General features: G+C 32.9%; 1 protein-coding gene and 1 pseudogene across 1 annotated transcript; one reads left to right on the forward strand and one right to left on the reverse strand.

Annotated features, from left to right (window-relative positions):
* Nucleotides 1-4,233: 4,233 nt before the first annotated feature.
* On the reverse strand, nucleotides 4,234-5,273 carry LOC112014235 (protein DMP2). Its single transcript, XM_024046619.2, is given in 2 exon segments — nucleotides 4,234-4,984; nucleotides 4,987-5,273. Coding segments are annotated over 2 exon segments (612 nt in total). The 5' UTR covers nucleotides 5,051-5,273; the 3' UTR covers nucleotides 4,234-4,436.
* A 9,946-nt stretch (nucleotides 5,274-15,219) lies between these two features.
* On the forward strand, nucleotides 15,220-16,027 carry LOC136066565 (protein DMP2-like; annotated as a pseudogene).
* The last annotated feature ends 5,698 nt before the right edge of the window (nucleotides 16,028-21,725 follow it).

A 21,725-nucleotide genomic window follows, 5' to 3' on the forward strand; every position in this document is an offset into this window, starting at 1 on the left:
AAAAACAAGTTAAGACAGTTTAGTGAGTATACATTCATACATGTAAAACCTTGTGATGACCAAATCACATTGTACCTGCACATGTATCAAGAGTAGCAAAGAATATTGCATGTTGTGTGTGAAAAACATCGCAAAATTGCATAAGTGTATCATTTTATGACGATTTAAGATATAAGAAAATCACTTTAACTCACACACAATCATAACTGTTTGATGGGGACTATCACTTTTGAGGTACATCCTATAACTCCCACATCTCCTAAAATATACGCTTGCAATCATATATAAAGCATTTTTATTCTTTCTGCTTTTTATTTTTCTTTGCATAGTTTTCTTTTTAAGCAAATCATACATGGGCATATAAGAGAGAAAAAAGAAATACCCAATGATGTTAAGCTTTTGACATTCCCATTTTGTTATGCCGAAGCACACGAATGTCATTGACATTGCACTTTTACTATGTCGAAATATACAGATATCATTTTATGATTGGTGGACAACAGTAGTGAGATAGTTATTTATACATTTCTCTTAAAATTTTTTAGTCATTTCTATCAAAAAGAGTAATACAAGTATTAAGTACAAGAGATTACTTAATCTTACTCATCACAAACAGCCACAAAGCTCACTTAATTAGTTGTGTATAATGATGCTCATTTAAATTACAAAAGATACAAAATTTTAAAAAAATTTGCTTCAATGGTCATCCAAGGTACACAAGTACCAATGTACACATACACACATTATTTTTGTATTTTTCAGATTTTTTCTTTTTATTTTTATTTTGAAAACAAAAAAATAAAAATAAAAACAAAGCAACCAAACAAAAACAGACAAACAACATGAAAGCAGAAAGAAAGATGCATATGCATGAAGGCGTGAAAGAAAAATGCAAATGCATAAAAGCATGATTCCAAAAACAGATAAGAAATCAAGTAAAAAGAGTCCTACTTTAGATAGAAAGAATTAAAGCAGAGAACAAACAGAAAAGACAATTAAGTCTTAGGCTCCTTTCTCACTCACACAGTACGAGTCTTTGGCTGTGAAAATGAAAATGCACGTGTTCTAGTATATCTACTAAAGGGCATAGAAGAATTACAATTTTACTTAAATTGAGTTAAAAAGCTCAAAACTTTTAATAACTCTCCAAAAAAGGTGTAGGTCCTTGAGAGGAAACCTGTGACTATTTGGACACTTGCTTTCAAGAATACAACTTAAAACAATTAGGATGAATGTGTCCAGAAACACCACAATGGTGACAAACATGAGGTCTAACAAAGAATTTAGAATTAGACAAATGAGTTATGGATTTGATACTTTTATCACCTTTCTCAGATTAGAGTACAAAGAAAATCTTTGATCTAGAAGCCGTGGAAGAGGATGGGCCAGAGGAAACAACATATCTTAAGCCAGTCTTATCAAAACTAGGCTTTTGAGCACTCAATACCTCATCAAGCTTTGCAATAAACATCCTCTCTATTTGAGTTCTAGCTTGACTAAGCTCAATCTCAAGATTCTTGACATTCTCTTCTAATGACGTGTTTTTTATAATAAGAGTCTCAACTAACCTTGTAGTCTCATCTAGTTTGACTAATAGATCAGATTTTTTAATTTTTACCTTATTAAGCTCTTTTCTACAAAGATGAGAAGTCTTTTCAAATTTTATGAATTCAATGCATAGCTTATCATAGGCTTCTTGAAGGGTCATCTTCTTAGGCATTTCATTATCAGAAGAATCCTCACTGTCACTAGCACTCTCCGTAATCACCTTATTAATTGAGGTAGCAAAGGCCATAACGTGACTACATTCATCTGCATACTCATTAGAAGAGTCATTCTTAGTATCACTTCAAGTAGCAACCAACCCTTTATCTTTTGACTTCTTGGTCTTTTCCTTTATGAGGTAGTTTGAGTACTCTATCCTTATATGACAAAAACCTTTGCACTCATAGCATTGGATGAGGGGTTTCTCATTCTTGCCTTTCCTTGAGGATTTAGATTTCTTAGAAGGTTTGCCCTTATCATTTTTCCTAAATTAAAGAAGTTTGATAATCTCATCAGTTATGAAGGTTAGATCCTCATCCTCATCTTCATCTTCATCTTCATCTTTACTTTCATCTTCATCTTTAGAGTCCTCAATCTATTCCTCTATACCTTTAAGAGCCAAGTTTCTACTATTTCCACTTTTTCCTATTAAACCTAATCCCATCTCATATGTTTGAAGGTTCCCTACAAGTTCAGTCAAAGGAATTTAATCAATGTCCTTTACTTTTTCAATGACAGTGATCTTGGCATGAAATCTTTCAGGTAAGGACCTAAGGATTTTTCTAACAATCTTGGATTCTGCTATAGATTCTCCAAGGTTGAAGGCAGAATTCACAATATCCTTGAGTTTAGCTAGAACTCATCAAAAGTCTCATCCTTATTTCTTTAAAACTACTAGTGAGTCGTTGAAACTTCACAGTCTTTACTATCTTAGTACCTTCATAGACAGTCTCAAGAATGGTCTATACTTCCTTGGCAACTTTTGTGGATGATATTTTCTTGAATTTCTCATTGGTCACCCCACAAAACAAAGCATTCAAGGCCCTAATGTTGAAATTTGTTGCTATGATTGTTGCATCATCCCAATCCACTGGCGCTTCCTTTAGTTTAATCCAGCCAATTTCAACAGCTTGCCATACTTGTTCACCTAGAGCCTGCAAAAAAACTTTCATATGAACTTTCTAATATGCATAATTAGTCTCATCAAATAAAGGAGGAATCAAGAGAGATTGTCCACAATCCATGACAATAGGGGTCAAGGATCACATTCAGGAAATTAATCCAATTAAAGTATACTCGCTCTGATACCACTTGTTGGGAAATTTAGACCTCAGTTGATAGAATTAACAAGTTTTAAACCCAAGTTGTTAATTAGATTTATTATGAATAAAACTTGTTAAAACAAACAAACATCAATATCATGTCAAAATCATGTAGCGGANCTCTTAAAAAAAAAAAAAAAAAAAACATAGATGCGTAGATAGTGCTTTTCAGCACTATCCAAACGGAGTCCAAATCTTTTGTCTCACACTTCCTGCTCCACTATATACTCCATAAATAAAAACATGTCACAGGTACATCTAATTTATTAAATGCTAAATTTATGCTTTCTATTATTTCAATTACCTAAATATGATGGGTTATTTATTATTTATTTTAGGAAATTGAAATAAGAGAATGTATAAATTTAGTATTTAACAAAGTAGATGTACATGTAGCATGTTTTTATTTGTGAAGTATATAGTAGAGTAGGAAGTGTGGGACAGAAAATTTGGACTCATCCAAACGCATACTTAACATTTTGTTTGCGATTGCTAATGACTAATGAGTTAAATCTCTTTAGTGGCATCTTCGGAATTAGGCAAGCTAGGCTGGTTGATTATTACAAGATTTTTTTTTTTTTTTTTAGAGAAATTGATTATTACAAGTTGAGTTAAGTCTCCCGAGGCAATTACGTCTTCTCACTTTTGGAACGTAAACGCAAAGCAAACGAATTAAACCTCTATATTAGGTAATAATAGACTTTTAATCAAAGAATTCAATGCGGCACAATAACATTGAATTGTATAAATAGGAACTTTTACTTCAAATCCTTACATATCAATGATGTCATATATAGGTCAATTCATAACCAAAATTCTCTGTAGTTTACAAGGAAATTAACCGTTGCAGCCCAAAACAAATTTACATGCCAAGTCATTCATGTATACAAGATTTATCATAGAGATTAATTACATTATATATACACACTACAGATTTAAACTTTATAAAATCTACTCTATAATTATTACTTTTATTATTATCAAATTAAAACACTAATTCAAATGTAAGTTTAACACAAAAACACTTTAAATATTGCTTCATAACATTCATTAACCTGTCTAATTTCTTTGTAAAAAGAAAACAAATAAGGAAAAAAAAAAGGTTAAGTTACCATTAGAATTTTTCATGCAAATAAATCCCAGTGCATGCATGCTATCATAAAAAATAAAAATAAATAAAGGATTAAACTTATTCATGTATCATAGAGACTTGACACATGTTCAAAAGGATGGGCATGCATACACTACCCTTTCTTCTCTGTGAAGCACATACGTGTGTCAAACCCTTTTCTTTCTCAATCAATCTTTGATTTTATGTACGTAAGACTCAATTGCACTGGACATAAATGGAAATACCCAACCTTGCTTTTGAGACTCAAACCCTTTCATGAATTCATGTTATTTAACCAGAACGGACATTGTTAAAAAGAATAAATTATTACAATACAAGTTACAACAATTGACTAAAAGGCTCATCAAACAAATTTCAAACCTTTAAAACAAGGAAACATAAATAAACAAACATATAATGCAACGACACACTCTCATCCAAAGCTAAATTCTTAGACTTTAGGTCGAGGACGAGGAGGTAGACTTGGAGGTCTGTGAAGTATCAGTACTTGAAGGGTAACCAATTCCATGGCGGTTGTTTGGGTACAACATGAAAACCACACTAGAAATTGCACCAACAATAGGAGGAAGCACCTTGAGCAAAGTCTTCTCAGTGGAATCAGACACAGGATAGAAGCAACTCACAGTTTTCTGATCCAAAAGCACAAGAACCCCAAACACAATCAGTGCAAAAAAGGCATGGACAAAGTCCCCAATCCGAAGCTTGTAAGCCGACAAGTCCACGTTCTTAGAGTCCGCCGAGGGCCAAAGACCCGTCGATGTTGCAACCCCATAATGAGTTTTCTTATCATCTCCAACGTAACTATCAGTGAACGAAGAAAAGAAGCAAGAAAAGCCGCACACAGCTACAAGAATGGCGGTTAGGTACTTGTAGATGGTTGTAGTACAGTGGCCATTGTTGGATAGGACAGGGCTGAGAAATTCATACAAGAAGACTGTACCAGTTGGGAGTAGCCTAATGAGGTTGCCTAGCCCTGATAACGTTTGTCTTTGATTGTTGTTGAAGATGACGACGACGACTGAGTGGCTTGCTTGGACTTTGAGGCACCCATTTGGAATTGAAGTTTTTGGTGTGGGATAATATTATTGGAGATTAAGGGTCCGTTTAATAAGAGATTTTTAATAATGTTGTTTGTATTTTTTGAAAATACGTGTGAATGAAAAAGTGTGTGAAAATACGTGCAATGTTATTTAAACATTGAAAACTGTTATTTAAACAACTATATCAAACGGACCCTAAGTTCAAGTGTGTTTAATTTTTGTGTTATGGAGCAAGCTCGCAAGTATAGCAACTAAGTTTTTGGTATAAATAGAGAGCCTTGCTTGTACGTAAAATTGAATACAGTTGGATGCTATTGCTTTTACTTTACGAAAGGTTAGCTTCATTCCTGATCCAAGCTTTCAAGATCAGCATACTGTACTTCCAAACACTAGTACTCCAAAAAGCTTGAGTCGGCAAGGATTTTTATAAAATTTTAGATACAAATGAACTATACCAAATCAACAAAAGCATCTTCCCTGTAGAGGCAGTTTAAAGTATGATTAATTGAGTCTAGAGCATTATAGTTTAATTGGTGGGAGTCTAAAAGAAAAATGGTTCAAACCGTGGAATTAGTGTTACATACGCTTATTAATTTGTAATATATAAGATGAAAGGGGCTTTTATTCTCACAAGCACTTTTTCATGTCCACACTTTTAAATCAATCTTGGTTGAGCAAACATGCAGTTATTTTATTTACTTTTTGGGTGAGCCAGTCCAAAGCTTTGTCTAAGCATATCCTTTCATAAAGCGTGTGGGGAAACCTATATAATTTCTTCCTTATACTAACAAAAAGATATAGTAAAAAATAGATGCCTCTCGCCCATTTTTATACATTTATTCCAATTTCTAAGGATTGCTTGAAAATTTTAGTACACATTATTTACCATGACCCTCATATTCTTAATTCTTATAGGTGCAAATTGATGAGGACAGTCTATTCAATTTACGTAATGCTCTATTTCTTTATTTTCCTGGTCAATTAATCAACGTTTGAATAATTAATTGTGTTCAATAAACGTTGCTTTCTCGATCTCATATCTTCAAATTAATGACTAAATAGTTCATGAAAGTGGCATCTAATCTGTTTCTTGTTTTATTTAGACTTATCTCATGTTCAACATGCTTGTTGGAGATATAGTGTGAACAAACGTGGAGAGAATTTGAACCATGGTGGGGTTTCCTGAAAAAGATAGACTAATATATCCATAAGCAATAAGGTTCAGCTACAATATATGTTAGTCCAATTATGCTGTTTAAGCATACATCGCTATTTTCGACAAGAGTTGCTGTGATTTGAATTTGACTTTACATATGATGCTATAAGTAGCAAGTACGTCCATTAAGGACTTAGCGAAAGAAAACCTACATTATACATAATTGAATTGAACAAGAAAGGTTATTTTTCTATGGTGGTTAGATGGTCTAGATTGATTAACTAAGTAAGTTCCACCAGGAAAACCTAGCTACCCATGCAGTTCAACTTCAAACTATAAATAGTTGGTGCTAGAGGTATGTCTAGCCTTTGTTGCAGTTTTTTTTTACCTTTGCCATGAAAGGTTTTTTTCCACACTGTGTCATAATCTCATTCATAGGAAAGTTTGTACTTTTCAAGAGAATGCTATTAACAGCAAAGCCTATCCAATTTCCAACCACGACTGGAGTTTCTTTATCTTTTTCCCTAATCTAGCAAGTAATAAGCAATCACTTGGGAATTTAAGACAATAAGACATCTGCTTAGTACAAAAAATTCCCAAATTAAAAGATGCATGACATGATGAGCCAGAAAATATGAGAAGCATACCGAAATGGTTAATTAAACAAGTTGCAGATGGAAATAACAATAAGTCTGATCTTGGGATTTTGTCCTTTCCAATCAGGCACAGTTCTATCATGGAAGTGTTACTCGCAAAAATGATGTGTGGTGGGCAATATTTTTCAAGATCAGAAAAATTTGTTGCCTTTAAAGAGGCATTAACATCCTATTCCAAGCATCAACAACAACTACTGAAAAGCCCCAGTTTCTTAAAAAACAACAATGACAAAGCTAAACTGACTTAATCTCTTTAGTCTAGGTGTAAGTTAGTTTGGAATCTGATAGTTTTGATAGTTTTGTATTCTTTTATCGAGTGGGAAGCACTTGTGTTTTATACAATGACTTCAAATTTTTATCACTACTATGCATTGTGTAACTTGTGTTACTTGTTCCATGGTTTGACTCTAGTTGAGTGTGTGTAACCATGATTATAGGACATGTTATTATATATTCAGTCAATTGGTATTTAGTCTTACATGCTTAACATATTTGGATGATCAATCTCATGTTTGATTTGTCATTGTAGATATTTGATGGCTGTTAGTGCATGGTGAAGTATGGGTTGTAAACGTTCTATTGATATACTTGATCAATATATATATATATATATATTTTTTTTTTTTACATTGTCTGTATCTCATGTATTTAATATGTTCATTTAATGTTTTCAGAAAACACAGGTACGTTTGTCAGTGCATCGACTTAATCTCTTTAGTCTAGGTGTAAGTTAGTTTGGTTTGTTTTTCTGAACTTTCACTATATATAGTACTTGAGTCTAAATTAGAGTGTTTTGTCAAGAAATTACCAATGGGGGAATTTGTTAGGATTCTTAAATATTGGCTAAAAACTTTATTTCTAATTGTTTGGTTTTGATTTAGTAATGTAATAAGTGGTATTGAGGCTGGGTTAAAGATTCTGTTACTGTATGTTAAGGACATATTTTATGTAATTGGCTAATCCTTTGATAAAACGCACTTTACTTGTATTTAGGTAGATCTAGGATATATTTAATACTTCAAAAACAAGAGTTCAAGTCTAGTATTGAAGCCATGTAAATCTGTCCAAGAAACAAGTGAAGAAGTGTTGATTTTTTAAAGCTCGATAGTTGTTCGACACCTCTTGACAGCTAGGCTATCTATCGAGCTCTTCAGCTGTTTTTTATCGCAATCTCAACACCTCTCGACAGCTAATGGATCGATCGAGAAAGCTCTTATCCCTCGATAGCTTCTCGACACCTCTCAATCGATCGAACTTTACGAAATTCAGATTTTCAGATCTAATTTTCGGCCCATGCTTATATATTTGTGTAGGGTTTCTTTTATCACAACCCTAGACTTATATAAGGTTTATTTTAGAGGTCGTCACATAAGAGAATACAAAGAGAACATATGAAAAAGGTGATCGATGCCTTATTCTCTCTAAAAGAAGCTACTGCGTCTTTACTTCTTAGGTTTTGTAACTAAGTACTTCTTGATCTTCATTGTTAATGAAGTGAAGAACTTTGTAACTAACAATTTTTTTCAAGTTGGTATGTTAGTCACGTACTAGGATCCGTACATCTTTTGGTTAGTCACATACTGAGATTCGTGCAAAATGGTGGCATTCATATATTGAAGAGTTCAGAGATTTTGAAGCGGTAGAAGGTTTCTGCTGTAAGTTTATCTCCGAGGATTGTAGAGTCTAGGAACAAAGGTTTTGTACTAAATCTGAAACTTCTCTTTACTATAGTAGATTGTTTTTGGGAAAGTTTCCCTCCAGGTTTTTTACTGTAAACTATGTTGTTTAATTGGTTTTTATATGTCATCATATCTTGTCTTATTTATTATTTCCGCTACATGATTTTGACATGATATTTTTTTTTTTTTTTTTTTAAGAGCATTTCAGCGCTGAAACACACTTCCTGCGGGTCCCGTGTACTATTCACGGAATTCACAAAACTCTTTTTTTTAGTAACTTTTTTTATTAAAAATGGATCTCACAATACTATTCACACATTTAAAAATTATTTTACTACAACATTTTCAGTTTTCAGCAAAATAAACTCTATCTAAACGGACCCTAATTCTACCCAGAATTATGATGAACATTATAGATAAAGAGATTTCAACTAAAATATTAGAGTAGTTTGAGAAAGCTATGTGGTTATGTTTGATAAAAGTTTTTATTTTTTATTTTCAAAAACTTGTTTTTGGGAATATAAAGAAAAAATAATTTTCTTTTTTTTTGAAATAAAAAACATGTTTGGTTAGTTGAAATTAAAAAAATAGTTTTTTGAAGAAAAAACTAGAAAATACTAAAATATATTTTTATTAGGATTTTAAATTTAATACTAACTTATTAAATGAGATAGATTCATTAAATTAAATACTTGTTTTCATTGAATTTTGAAAATTAGATACTGATAACAGCATTTTGCATGTTTTCAATTTCTTTCACAAATTGAGTTTTGAAAACAGTTTTTATTTTCTGTCCATTTTGAATTGCCAAACAAATTTTTTAGTCTTAAAAATAGAAAATTGTTTTTGAAAATAGAAAATAAGGAGAAAAAACAGTTACCAAACGTAACATACCCTATGTGGTGCGAGCTCCGATGGCATCTCAATTCTTTGGCCCTGTATCTCCAAGTTGGGTTTTTTATAATTTGCACAACAAGGTTGAGTTTTAATTTTCAAATTATAAGAATTCTATGTTTCGTATTAGAGTTTTAATGAGAGTATATATATAGTTGCAGTTATTATTGGAGTGTTTAATGTAAATAAATAATAACTTTTATATGTTCTTATTGAATTTAATCTCACAACTAATAGTAGTATATATAAATATAGGCAGGTTAAATGATCTTAATGGGTTTCTCCACAAAAAAATTATCTTAATGGTGTCTTTTATGGTATCTCATATCTGTAATTTGAGTCTCACATTCCCTTTTCTCATTGTCTATGTATAAACAATAATTATATATATATATATATATCTGGGTTGTGTTTAAGTTATAGCTGGTGTAACTCTAAGTAATATTATATCACTCAATAACTTGTTATTGAATTTATATTTTAAAAATTTCATCATCGAATTATATGGTCTATATGTTTTTAACATACCTACCAATATTCATGCCAATCAATTGTTATTTACCATTCGATTCAAAAACTCATTTTTAATTTATTATTTTAAATTACAAAAACTTGATTGATTGATGACATAACTATTAATATTTAATCATCTTAAATTTTGCAAGTATGGGAAATGCATGAAGATAATGTAATCCAACAATAGATTTGTTAAAATTTGTATTCAATTAAAAAATATTGAGTGATGTAACTCTAAATAATTTTACACAATCTAATAACTTGTTATTGAATTTAAATTTTAAAAATTCCACATTAATTTGGATTATGAGATTAAATTCTGTAAGGATGTGGTGTAAAACACTTGCTTTATTCCTTTAATTCTAACATGTCACATCATCTTACCACATATTTAAGAATACATACAACTGCACTTAATCAATTCTAATACCCATATATAAATCCAACAAAATTAGGAGTTTATTGAGATGTTGTTGGGTGTAGTAAGATGTATTGAATTTCAAGTAAAATACTAATGTGACAATCTCTTATTGAATGGTATAAAACATGGATTTTACACCACATCTTTATCAAATTCAGACTCTTGAATTATATGTTCTATATATTCTTAACATGCATACAAATATTCATGCTAATTAGTTGTTATTTATCATTCAATCCATAAATTCGTCTTTAATTTATTATTTTAAACTACAAAAAATTTATTGATTGATGACATGACTATTTATATTTAATTATCCAAAAATTTTGCAAACATGAAGAATGCACAAAGATAATTCCAACGATAGATTTGTTAAAATTCGCATTCAAGAATTACTTAAATAACACCATAACATGCTTCTGCTATTATTCTCCAACTCATATCCTCCTTCCCCTAGCTGTCGAATTATAAATTAATAATAACAATAATAACAAATTTACCTCTCACCCACAGATCAGACTAAAATAAATTGAAACCATTTTCAACGTTCCAAAAAGGTGGACGGTATAAAAAGAAGACAGAAAAAAATGAGGAGAGAAAGAATTGAAAACAAGGGGCCGGGAAGTAGGAGCGCAGGCAGGAAGTCAATAGTAGCCATTAATATACACAATATCGATCCATCATATTTCAACCCTTTTGATAGTAGTTGCATTGTCTTTACACGGCATTGCACTTTCGATAGAAAGATAATAGATGCCATATAGAAAGTGTGCTGCAGGGTGACCTAAAATATGAGCCAACCACAAATTTCATGGAAAGAAAATTTAACTAACTTCAATAACTTCATCGCCTAATCCCCAGCTAAAATGTCATATTATTATTATTATTATCTATGCCACATATAGGTTGGTGACACACTGACACCAAAAAAAAAAAGAAAAAAAAAAAGAAAAAAAAAAGAAAAGAGAAGCAGCAAAAATCCGAAAGATAAGAGGGCAAAAGCTTGCTAGACAATGCTGTGGAGGTATGAACAAAAGATGGAGGAAGATTATGCTCCAAACTATTCATCACATATATAGTTTCACAATGACTTGCTACCAATTTTTAATAAATTTGTAATTCATAGTCCAAGTAGGGATTAATCACAAAGTTAGAATCTAACAAGGAAAAACACTCTACGGCCTAGCATAGCTTGTTAAATCCACTATGAAAATTTGCGATACAGGCTAACTTACAAGAACTCCAATACAAGTAATTAGACATTGTATCTGGGCTTCTTGCTCTTGCTGCATCTGTTGATCCAATTTCCATCTTTACAATGATCCATCGCTAGAAGTCAAATCACCAACTGCAAAATATATAGATCTCTTGGTTAGAAGACAAGGACGGGTTCTATGGGTTTTTCTTTGTATTTTGATACTCTTCTTCCTTCTCTAGAGATTAGAGTCAACATAGGGTTTATATATGTTTAGAGTTTGGGCCAGAGGTTGTCACAAAGCCAGCTCTTAAAGCAAATCTTGAAATTTTGTGTAATAGGGTCTCGGTTGACTGAGAGTTACCAAGAGTTTATGTTTGGATCTCGCACGACCAAGCTTTAGTTTGCACAACCAAGACCTCAACTTTCGCACAACCAAGACTAAACTTTGCACAAACGAGATTGACTTTCTTATGCAGTAACAGAAGCTTTAACCCAGCCTCAATACCACTTATTACATTACTAAATCAAAACCAAACAATTACAATTAAATTTTTTAGCCAACATTTAAGAATCCAAACAAACTCCCCCATTGGTAATTTCTTGACAAAACACTCTTTAATCTCTTTACACCTAGACTAAAGAGATTAAGTCGATGCACTCAACAAACGTACTTGTGTTTTCTGAAAACATTAAAACGAACACATTAAATACACGAGATACAGACAGTGTTAAAAAAACAAATTTCGATCAAGTATATCAATAGAGCGTTACAACCTATACTTGACCATACACCAACAGCCATCAAATATCTACAATGACAAATCAAACATGAGATTGATCATCCAAATATGATAAGCATGCATGTAAGAATAACTACCAATTGACTGAATAATAACATGTCCTATAAACATGGTTACACACACTCAACTAGAGTCAAACCATGGAACAAGTAACACAATGCATAGTAGTGATAAACAAGCTAAGCTCAATGCATAAAACATATGTGCTTCCCATTCGATAAGAGAATAGAAACCTGATTGGAAAGGACAAAATCCCAAGATCAGACTTATTGTTGTTTCCATCTTCAACTTGTTTGATTAACCATTTCGGTATGCTTCTCATATTTTCTGGCTCATCATGTCATGCATCTTTTGGAAATTTTTCCTACTATATAAGAAGATGTCTTATTGTCTTAAATTCCCAAGTGATTGTTTACTTGCTAGATGTAGGGAAAAAGATAATGAAAACTCCAGTCGTGGTTGGAAATTGGACAGGCTTTGCTATTAATAGCATTCTCTTGAAAAGTACAAACTTGTCTATGAATGAGAATATGACAGTGTGTGGAAGAAAACTTTCATGGCGAAGGTGAACTGCATGGGTAGCTAGGCTTTCCTGGTGGTACGTAGTTAGGAAATCAATCTGGACCATCTAACCACCATAGAAAATAACCTTTCTTGTTCAATTCAAATATGTATAATGTAGGTTTTTTTTGGCTAAGTCCGTAATGTACGTACTTTCTACCTTATAGCATCATATTCAAAGTCAAATTCAAATCACAGCACTCTTGTCGAAAATAGCAATGTATGCTTAAACAAAATAATTGGACTAACATGATATTGTAGCTGAACCTTATTGCCTATGGATATATTAGTCTATCACTTTCAGGAAACCCCATGGTTCAAGGTCTCTCCACGTTTGTTGACACTATATCTCCAACAAGCATGTTGAACATGAGATAAGTCTAAATAAAACAAGAAACAGATTAGATGCCACTTTGATGAACTATTTTTAGTCATTAATTTGTAGATATGAGATCGAGAAAGCAACGTTTATTGAACACAACATATGGCACTTGGCGTCTTGGACATGCATTAATATTTCACCCATTTCTTCTAGATAATTAAAACTTCATACAGTTAAGTATACAAATGTTGATTATTTGACCAGGAAAATAAAGAAATAGAGCATTACGTAAATTGAATAGACTGTCCTCATCAATTTGCACCTTTAAGAATTAAGAATATTAGGGTCAGGTAACTAATGTGTACTAAAATTTTCAAGAAATTCTTAGAAATTGGAATAAATGTATAAAAATGGGCGAGAGGCATCTATTTTTTACTATATCTTTTTGTTAGTATAAGGAAGAAATTATATAGGTTTCCCCACACGCTTTATGAAAGTATATGCTTGGACAAAGCTTTGGACTGGTTCACCCTAAAAATTAAATAAAATAACTGCATGTTTGGTCAATCAAGATTGATTTAGCTAGAGAGCTCCAAGTCACTATTTTATTAATGTGTGAGGGGGCTAGTATTTGAACTTTGAAGTACTGTTTACAAGTTTAACAGAATAAATTCTGAAAGCTTGAATTGATAGAAAATGTTGAATATAAAATCAATTTGAAAAATATTAACTAAAAGTAACTGTGGGGGAGTTTTTTGCTTCAAGGAAACTCATGTGTACTCCTAGGCAAATTTTTGCTCTCTTGTCCCACATTGGAAGGAAATCCTTCCTCTTTGCACCTTATAAGACATGAACCAATAAGAAAGAGTACCACTAGTTTGGTTAGTACTCTTTCTCATTGGTTCATACCTTATAAGGTGCAAAGAAGAAGAATTTCCTTTTAATGTGGGACAAGAGAGCAAAAATTTGCCTAGGAGTACACATGAGTTTCCTTGAAGCAAAAAACTCTCCCACAATAACGAAGCAAATAAAAATTTAATTATTATAAAAATATAATGCAACTTAAACTCAATTGTGATGTGGGATGTGGAAGCGTCAAGAAGTAAAATACGTCTACTTCTAGAAAATAAGAAATAAAACACGTTTATTTCTAAAAAAAACCTCGAATATATGAGGATTGTTCTTGAATCCATAAGAGAGAAAATGTTCTAGAATCCATTAGAGAAATAATAAACAAAAGTCTGAATTTTTATCAATTTCAATAATACTAAAAAAGGTTTACCGACTTGGAAGACAAGAAAATATATTCTAATTAAAATAAAAACTAGTTTATACCTAACCATAATAGGAACTAAATTTGACCTAAAAAAATAATATTAAAAACACCTAAAGACAAGGAAATAAATGTCCTAAACTTAAAATAACAAAATTACACAAAAGTTTCAAAATTAGTAAATTGCAAAAATTAAATAGTAAATACGGTCCTACAGCAAATTGAAATTGGAAATTAAAAATTTTCCATCTTAAACAACTATACATGCAACACCACATTCATACTTGTAATCTATGTGTAGATACCACATACATACTTTCATCTTGAGAAAATACTCTCTTATACTCATTATACATCCATAACTTTAAACAAAATCCACAATTAATGCACTAATGACATATTTTAAAAGTATGGACATGAAAAGTGCTTGTGAGAAATAAAAGCCCCTTTCATCTTATGTATTACAAATTAACAAGCGAATGTAACACTATTCTTCTCATCTCATGTTAGTGTGTAATCTTCAGCCAAAAAAAAAAAAAAATGTAAGTGTGTAATAGTAAACTTCACATAGATGTGAATGCGATGTAGAATGTATATCCACAACACAATACTTTTTGCCGCCCATGAACCCACCCTAGGTATTCCCACAAGTAAAGGCAAGGCTAGCTACCCAAGCCTCTCTTCAATTTTAGGCAGACCAAATCATGAAAGCTCCCTCTATATCAGCTTGCTTGCTCTGTAAATACCCCAAAACTTAGTTGCTACTTACAAGTCCCATAACCCAAAAACAAACACCAAAGCGTTCCCAAATGGGTGCCTCAAAGTCCAAGTAAAGCTCTCAGTCGTCTCAGACAACAATCAAAGACAAAACATTATCAGGACTAGGCAACCTCATTAGGCTCCTTCCAACAGGTACAGTCTTCTTGTTCCAATTCCTCAGCCCTGTCCTATCCAACAATGGCCACTGTACTACAACCATCTACAAGTATACCGCCATTCTTGTCGCCGTGTGCGGCTTGTCTTGCTTCTTTTCTTCATTCACTGATAGTTATGTTCGAGACGATGGAAAAGTCACTATGGGGTTGTAACATCGAAGGGTCTTTGGCCCTCGACGGACTCTAAGAACGTGGACTTGTCGACTTACAAGCTTCGGATTGGGGACTTTGTTCATGGCCTTTTTGCGCTGTCTATGTTTGGGGTTCTGGAGCTTTGGGCCCAAAAACTGTGGGCTGCTTCTATCTGGTGCCCGATTCGTCGGAGAAGACTTTGCTCAAGGTGTTTCCTCCAGCTGTTTGTATGGTTTCGAGTGGGCTTTTCATGTTCTTCCCTAACAAACGCCATGGAATTGGATACCCTTCAAGTACCGACTCTTCACAGGTTTCCAAGTCTGATGGTAGCGAAGTATCATTGACGAAACCTAAGCAAGTTTTGAGTGTGGTTTCTTTGGTTTTTTCTTATTCTGAATTTGTTGCCTTAAATTCATGTTTCCCTGTGGTATTTACGCGTACGTAGGCCGGGAAGGATATTTCCTTATAGTAGATGTACGTAGAAATCATGTTTGATAGTGAAAAAAAAGGGTTTGAAATATCACATATATTTGTACTTCTCTCCTTCTCGATCTGTCTGTTTATATATGGGTTGGGCTCCAAGTGTAACAAACGTATAAAAGAAATCCATTAAAAAAAATTCCAGGGACACACCACACACAAAAAGAAATCAACAAGCCTTCCTTCCTTCCTGTTTATCCAAAAAAAAAAAACAAGCCTTCCTTCCTCTCCCTCGTGAGCACATATTTAGCTCAATCTCTACTCTAATACATTTTAGCTAGCCCATTAATCACCGTACTTAAAAACAATATAAGAATTTCTCTCATTTTCAAAGTAATTTTAAATATTTTACTAATTCCTTATCTTCTATATTAACTCATATTTTTATATTTTTGTTATCATATTTAACAATTTTAATTACATAATATTAAAATGCTACAACAACTTGTTTTTAAAACATATTGACAATTCAACTAGAGACTGTTATTAGAAACATGTTGTCAACTAGAGATAGATTACTCTAGGCTATAAAGGATAAGTATGTTGTGAATTCTGTGGAGCTTACGTGGAAGTAGAAGCCGTTTATTTTTTAATGTTCATTTACAAAAAGAATTTAGAAGAAAATCAGATAAGGGTGGCAACTAGGCGGATTGGGTCATAAATAGATTAGATACACAATCACCCATTTATCCACTTATGACCCATATAAATATAAATTAAATTCCATTACCCACAAAACCCATTATAATTTGGGCGGGATCTAACCCATCCATACAACTCATTATTAGATTTTTATATATATACACTTACAAATACCAAAAACTTATAAATTGAGACATGGAACCCAAGGGCTTGGAGATTTTGAAAGTCTCTTGGTTGAAAAAATGAGAGAGAGAGAGAGAGAGAGAGAGAGAGACATTTGGCGGCTAACAATTTGTGAAGAAACCCAAGAAAATTAATGAGAAAGAAGAACAAAGTGTTTGACGGCTAGGTTTGTGTCTGGATTAAGTTAGGGTTTTATCTTTTCTTTTCTTTTAATGTATTAAAATGCGGTGTCTACACACAAGTTATTGGATACCCAGTGGATTTAACCATTAAGACTCAATTATATTACCTATTGGGTTTTTACCCATTAACCCAAATGTTTAATTGGGTTTGGTTAAGACTTATCTAAATTAAGTGGCTAATGGGTGGGTAAATATATTTGAGTAAAATTTGCCACTGCTAGTTTGTAGCCAAAGGAAAAGTTTGGGACCACAAAAATTTTCACAATTTTTTGCTACAAATGTGACGTAATAGAGTGTGATTGGTGAAAAAAATGGTAGATCCATGTGTAAGTAATGGTTAACCATTTATAGTGTGCCACACAAGAGCTGTAGCAAAAAAATTGTAAAAAAATTTATAATCCTAGAACTACTCATAGCCAATCCTACTAGAAGAGAGAGGCATCTTTCTAGTGCTTTTGAGTACTAACAAGATACTAGATTGGTAAGGAGACACTTTTGAGTAAAGGATGTACCTCAAAAACTGTGACTTTCAATTACAATATATGTGTAGTTTGAGTTTGTGTGTGTGTCGGAGTGTATAATAGGATATATGAACTAATTTTTATCCTCCAGTAAATGGGGGTGTTCATGTGTGTTCAAATGTACTTAATAGAAGCCAAACGCACTTCGAGAGACCTATTTATACTCCAATTTATGAAAAAAGTTTAGCTTCAAATGGGTTTGGAGTTATTTATATGGTTATTGGAGAAATTAGCTATATGTAGTTTTGGTCACATGATTTTTTAAATGAATTAGGTAACCTGTTTAAAAAATACACTCAAATAATCTTATAAATCATCACGTAGTGGATTCAAAAAAATAACTCCAAACCAATATAGAATCAAAATTTGTCCAATTTTTCATACAAGTTGGGTTTTGTGTGTGTGTGCATGCATAATTGTAAAATATTTTTAAATCTCTCAATTTTTATATATATTACTTAGAAGTTTCAATAGTGGGTAATTGCACGTAATGGGTATAACAGGAGGCTCCACCATGGATTGAAGGCATTTGAGCTTGCCAATTTAGATGAATTTACTTGTTATTTTCATTAGTTGCAAACCCGCACATTGCGCTTGATAATTTTTTAGAATGGTCTCATTAAATTTATAATGTTTCAATTTGGATTAATTTAATAAAGAGTAATGTATTTTAAAATCATTTTTCATTTATTATAAGAATAATTACAAATGTAATATATATATATATATATAATTTATTTCTTACATAAATGAAAACAATAGAATTTTTCTCAGGAATTCAAAACGTAAGTTAGTGAAAATATTCATTTTTTTAATAAAACTTAATTATAACATTTTGGGAATTATTAAAAAGTATATAGAATTCGAGATTATTCTTTTAGTTTTAAACAAATTTTCTCAAACCCAATTTTTTCTATCCTACAATCCAAAACACCAAAAAAACATATCTTAAAAATTAATAAAATTCTACAAAACTAAAATATATTCAAAATAAAAAAAAAAGAAAGGGAAAATAGGACTCACATAAAAGTCAAACTCTTTTTCCCAAATCTGTAAAACATATTAAATGTTATGTGATCTAACCAAATATCCAATACATAATCAAATTCAAACTTTTTAATAGAGTGTTGAAGTCACACAATAGAAATAGGTGGCTAATCCCAAGCAAAAGTGCTAGTTATAGCTTTATACATAATGGTTATAATCTAATCCAAGAGTACAATTTCAAAGGGGAAAAAACTAGAGGAAAATTTTTGTAAAAAAAAAAAAAAGGAAGTGTTGTGTAAAATTCAGCCAAAGAATTTTGGGAGATTTTGGAGACTACATATGAAAGTACAAAGAAAGTTAAGGACACAAAACTCCAAATGCTTGCCACTAAATTTGAAAAGCTTAAGATGGGTGATGATGAACCATTTGATTCATTCTATGGGAAGCTCAACGAAATTGTCATTGCTAAACTCAATCTTGGTAAGAAGATTGAAGATACTAAAATGGTGAGAAAATATTAACGTCCTTGCCTGAAAGTTTTAGAGCAAAAGTCACAGCCATAGAAGAGAGTAAAGACTTGGATGAGATCAAAATTCAGGAACTGATTGAGTCTCTCCAAACGTATGAACTGGGATTGCCTTCCCACAAGACGAGTAAATCACTTGCTCTCAAAACCATCACCGAAAGAATGGATGATTCTTCCGAAGAAGATGGAGTGGAGAAGGAAGTAGCGTACCTTGCCAAAAACTTCCGAAAATTTCTGAAGATGAAGAATAGTGGGAAACCATTCAACAGAGGGAAATTTTCATCTTCAAAAAGTGACAGGAAAGAGTTTACAAGGAAAGAAGGGAAGGATGTTCAATCTTCTTTGAACATTGTGTGTTTTGAATGCAATGGTCAGGATATCTCAAGAAGGAGTGTCCCAATTTCTTGAGAGGGAAAAGCAAGGCGTATGCCACAACGCTGAGTGATAAGACTCTTCAAATTCTGATTCTGAAGAGAGCTGTGACGGAGAAGGAAACTACTCTGCGTTCATGACTATTGCACATGTGGAATCTTCAGATGATTTAGGTTCACTTGTGAAGGAGCTTGGGAACACTCTGATTTGGAGTCTATTTGAATTATTGAAGAATCAGAGGCTAAGAAGATGAAGATACAGCTAGTCTACAAAAGAATTACGCCTTGCTTCTTGAGAAATCAGGTGAGTATACCAAGGTAGCAAAGGCAGCTGTGAAGAAGATGAAGAGAGTTGAGGAAGACTACAAAAGTCTGCTGGTAAGATACAAGGAGGCAAAGTGTGAGATTGAAGCACTTAATGGTGAGCTATCAGAAACTTACACAAAAGTGAGGTTTCTTGAGCAAGAGGTAGTGCAAGCTTATGCCAAGGTAGATAGAGTCTCCTCCAGAAAATTGGACGATGTTATTTCATCTTAGAAACATGCCTCAGACAAGTCCGGTTTGGGATATACTGGAGGAAGCAGCTCATCAGCCAATGTCAACAAAGAAGTGAAGTTTGTAAAGACCAAAGAGATGGCTGTGGATAAGCCTATTCCTAAGAAAGTTAAGAATGAAAGGAAGAAGATTGTGAATGATCAACGGGTGGTTAACAAATCCTGCAATCAATCAGAAGCCAGAATTGGAGCTAGAGGGAGATCAATTCCAAGATCACAATAAGGTCCAAGAACGGATTATGTTTGTCACTATTGCGGATTGTAAGGACATACCAGACCCAACTGTCAAAAGCTGAGAGCAGACAACAATGCAAGTGCACCTCGATCACGAGGAAGAAGAAATGACATGAGGTCTTGGGGTTATGAGCAACCAAGAAGTCAAAACCGTGATCTAGGTATGATGGACGTGATGAAGGTGATCGGTGCCTTCACCAATTGCCTGGAAAGCTTCACACGAATGATCGGTGCCTTCACCAAGAATGAAAGGAAGAAGATTGTGAATGATCAACGGGTGGTTAACAAATCCTACAATCAATCAGAAGCCAGAATTGGAGCTAGAGGGAGATCAGTTCCAAGATCACAACAGGGTCCAAGAATGGATTATGTTTGTCACTATTGCGATTGCAAGGACATACCAGGCCCAACTGTTAAAAGCTGAAAGCAGACAACAATGCAAGTGTACCTTGGTCACGAGGAAGAAGAAATGACATGAGGTCTTGGGGTGGTGAGTAACCAAGAAGTCAAAACCGTGATCCAGGTATGATGGACGTGATGAAGATGATCGGTGCCTTCACCAATTTCCTGGAAACTTCACACGAAGGTTTGACAGTCCCAACTCTCGTACCCGATCCATCAAGGATATCACCCCAAACACACGTGACGTATGGGTGACAAATGGTACTCATGTATAAGCATTACAACATGTCCATGCATCAATACTTCCCATGTTTGCAAATATCTTGATTGTGTGCTTCTTGCTAGTATTTAGGTTGTTATTTTATGTGTGTGATTGTCTTTGGTTCAAATATTTTTTACATTTTTTGTTATGTTTTTATCAATCTTTTACTACTTTTGTGTCAAAAATCCAAAAACACATAAAAAGTAGAAAATCAAAAAGTTTGATTGACTTTGTTGAGTTTTGTCCAAAGCATGTTTTACCTTATACCTTTGTACTAATGGCTTTGTGCATTTAACGAGCTTAGCTTATCTCTCATGCACTCATATAATTGTGGAAGAAATTCTGAATTCTACGTGACTGTTGTAAATAGATCCTCAACCTAGTCATAATGATTAGTGAATGGTTTTGTTGATCTTGAGACATGCATAGACTGTGCCTATATATTTTCCCACTTTTTATTTTTAAGCTTAAAAGAGCTCTCTAAATGTAAATCTCCAAATGAAAAGAGATATAGAGCTGCAAAAACCTGTTGCACATACTAGTATTCGACTAGGAAAAAGGAAAAGCGACCAAAATAAAATGTATGATGCCCAAAAGCCAAAGGCTAACTTATCAATTGAAATATCAAAAATTTCAGGCATCTATCTCAAAATGAGATTTTTTTTTGCTCAAAAAGTGCAAATGATATGTTGAATATGGAGTCAAATGAAAAGTTTCAAAGAATTGTTATCAAGTGCTTGTGGGAGGTTATATATGCATGTTTCTATAATTGAGATATGTCACATTATCTAGTGCTAGT

This window comes from Quercus suber, unplaced genomic scaffold (genome assembly GCF_002906115.3).
Source record: "Quercus suber isolate HL8 unplaced genomic scaffold, Cork oak 2.0 scaffold_39, whole genome shotgun sequence".
In the NCBI taxonomy this organism is placed as follows: domain Eukaryota; kingdom Viridiplantae; phylum Streptophyta; class Magnoliopsida; order Fagales; family Fagaceae; genus Quercus; species Quercus suber.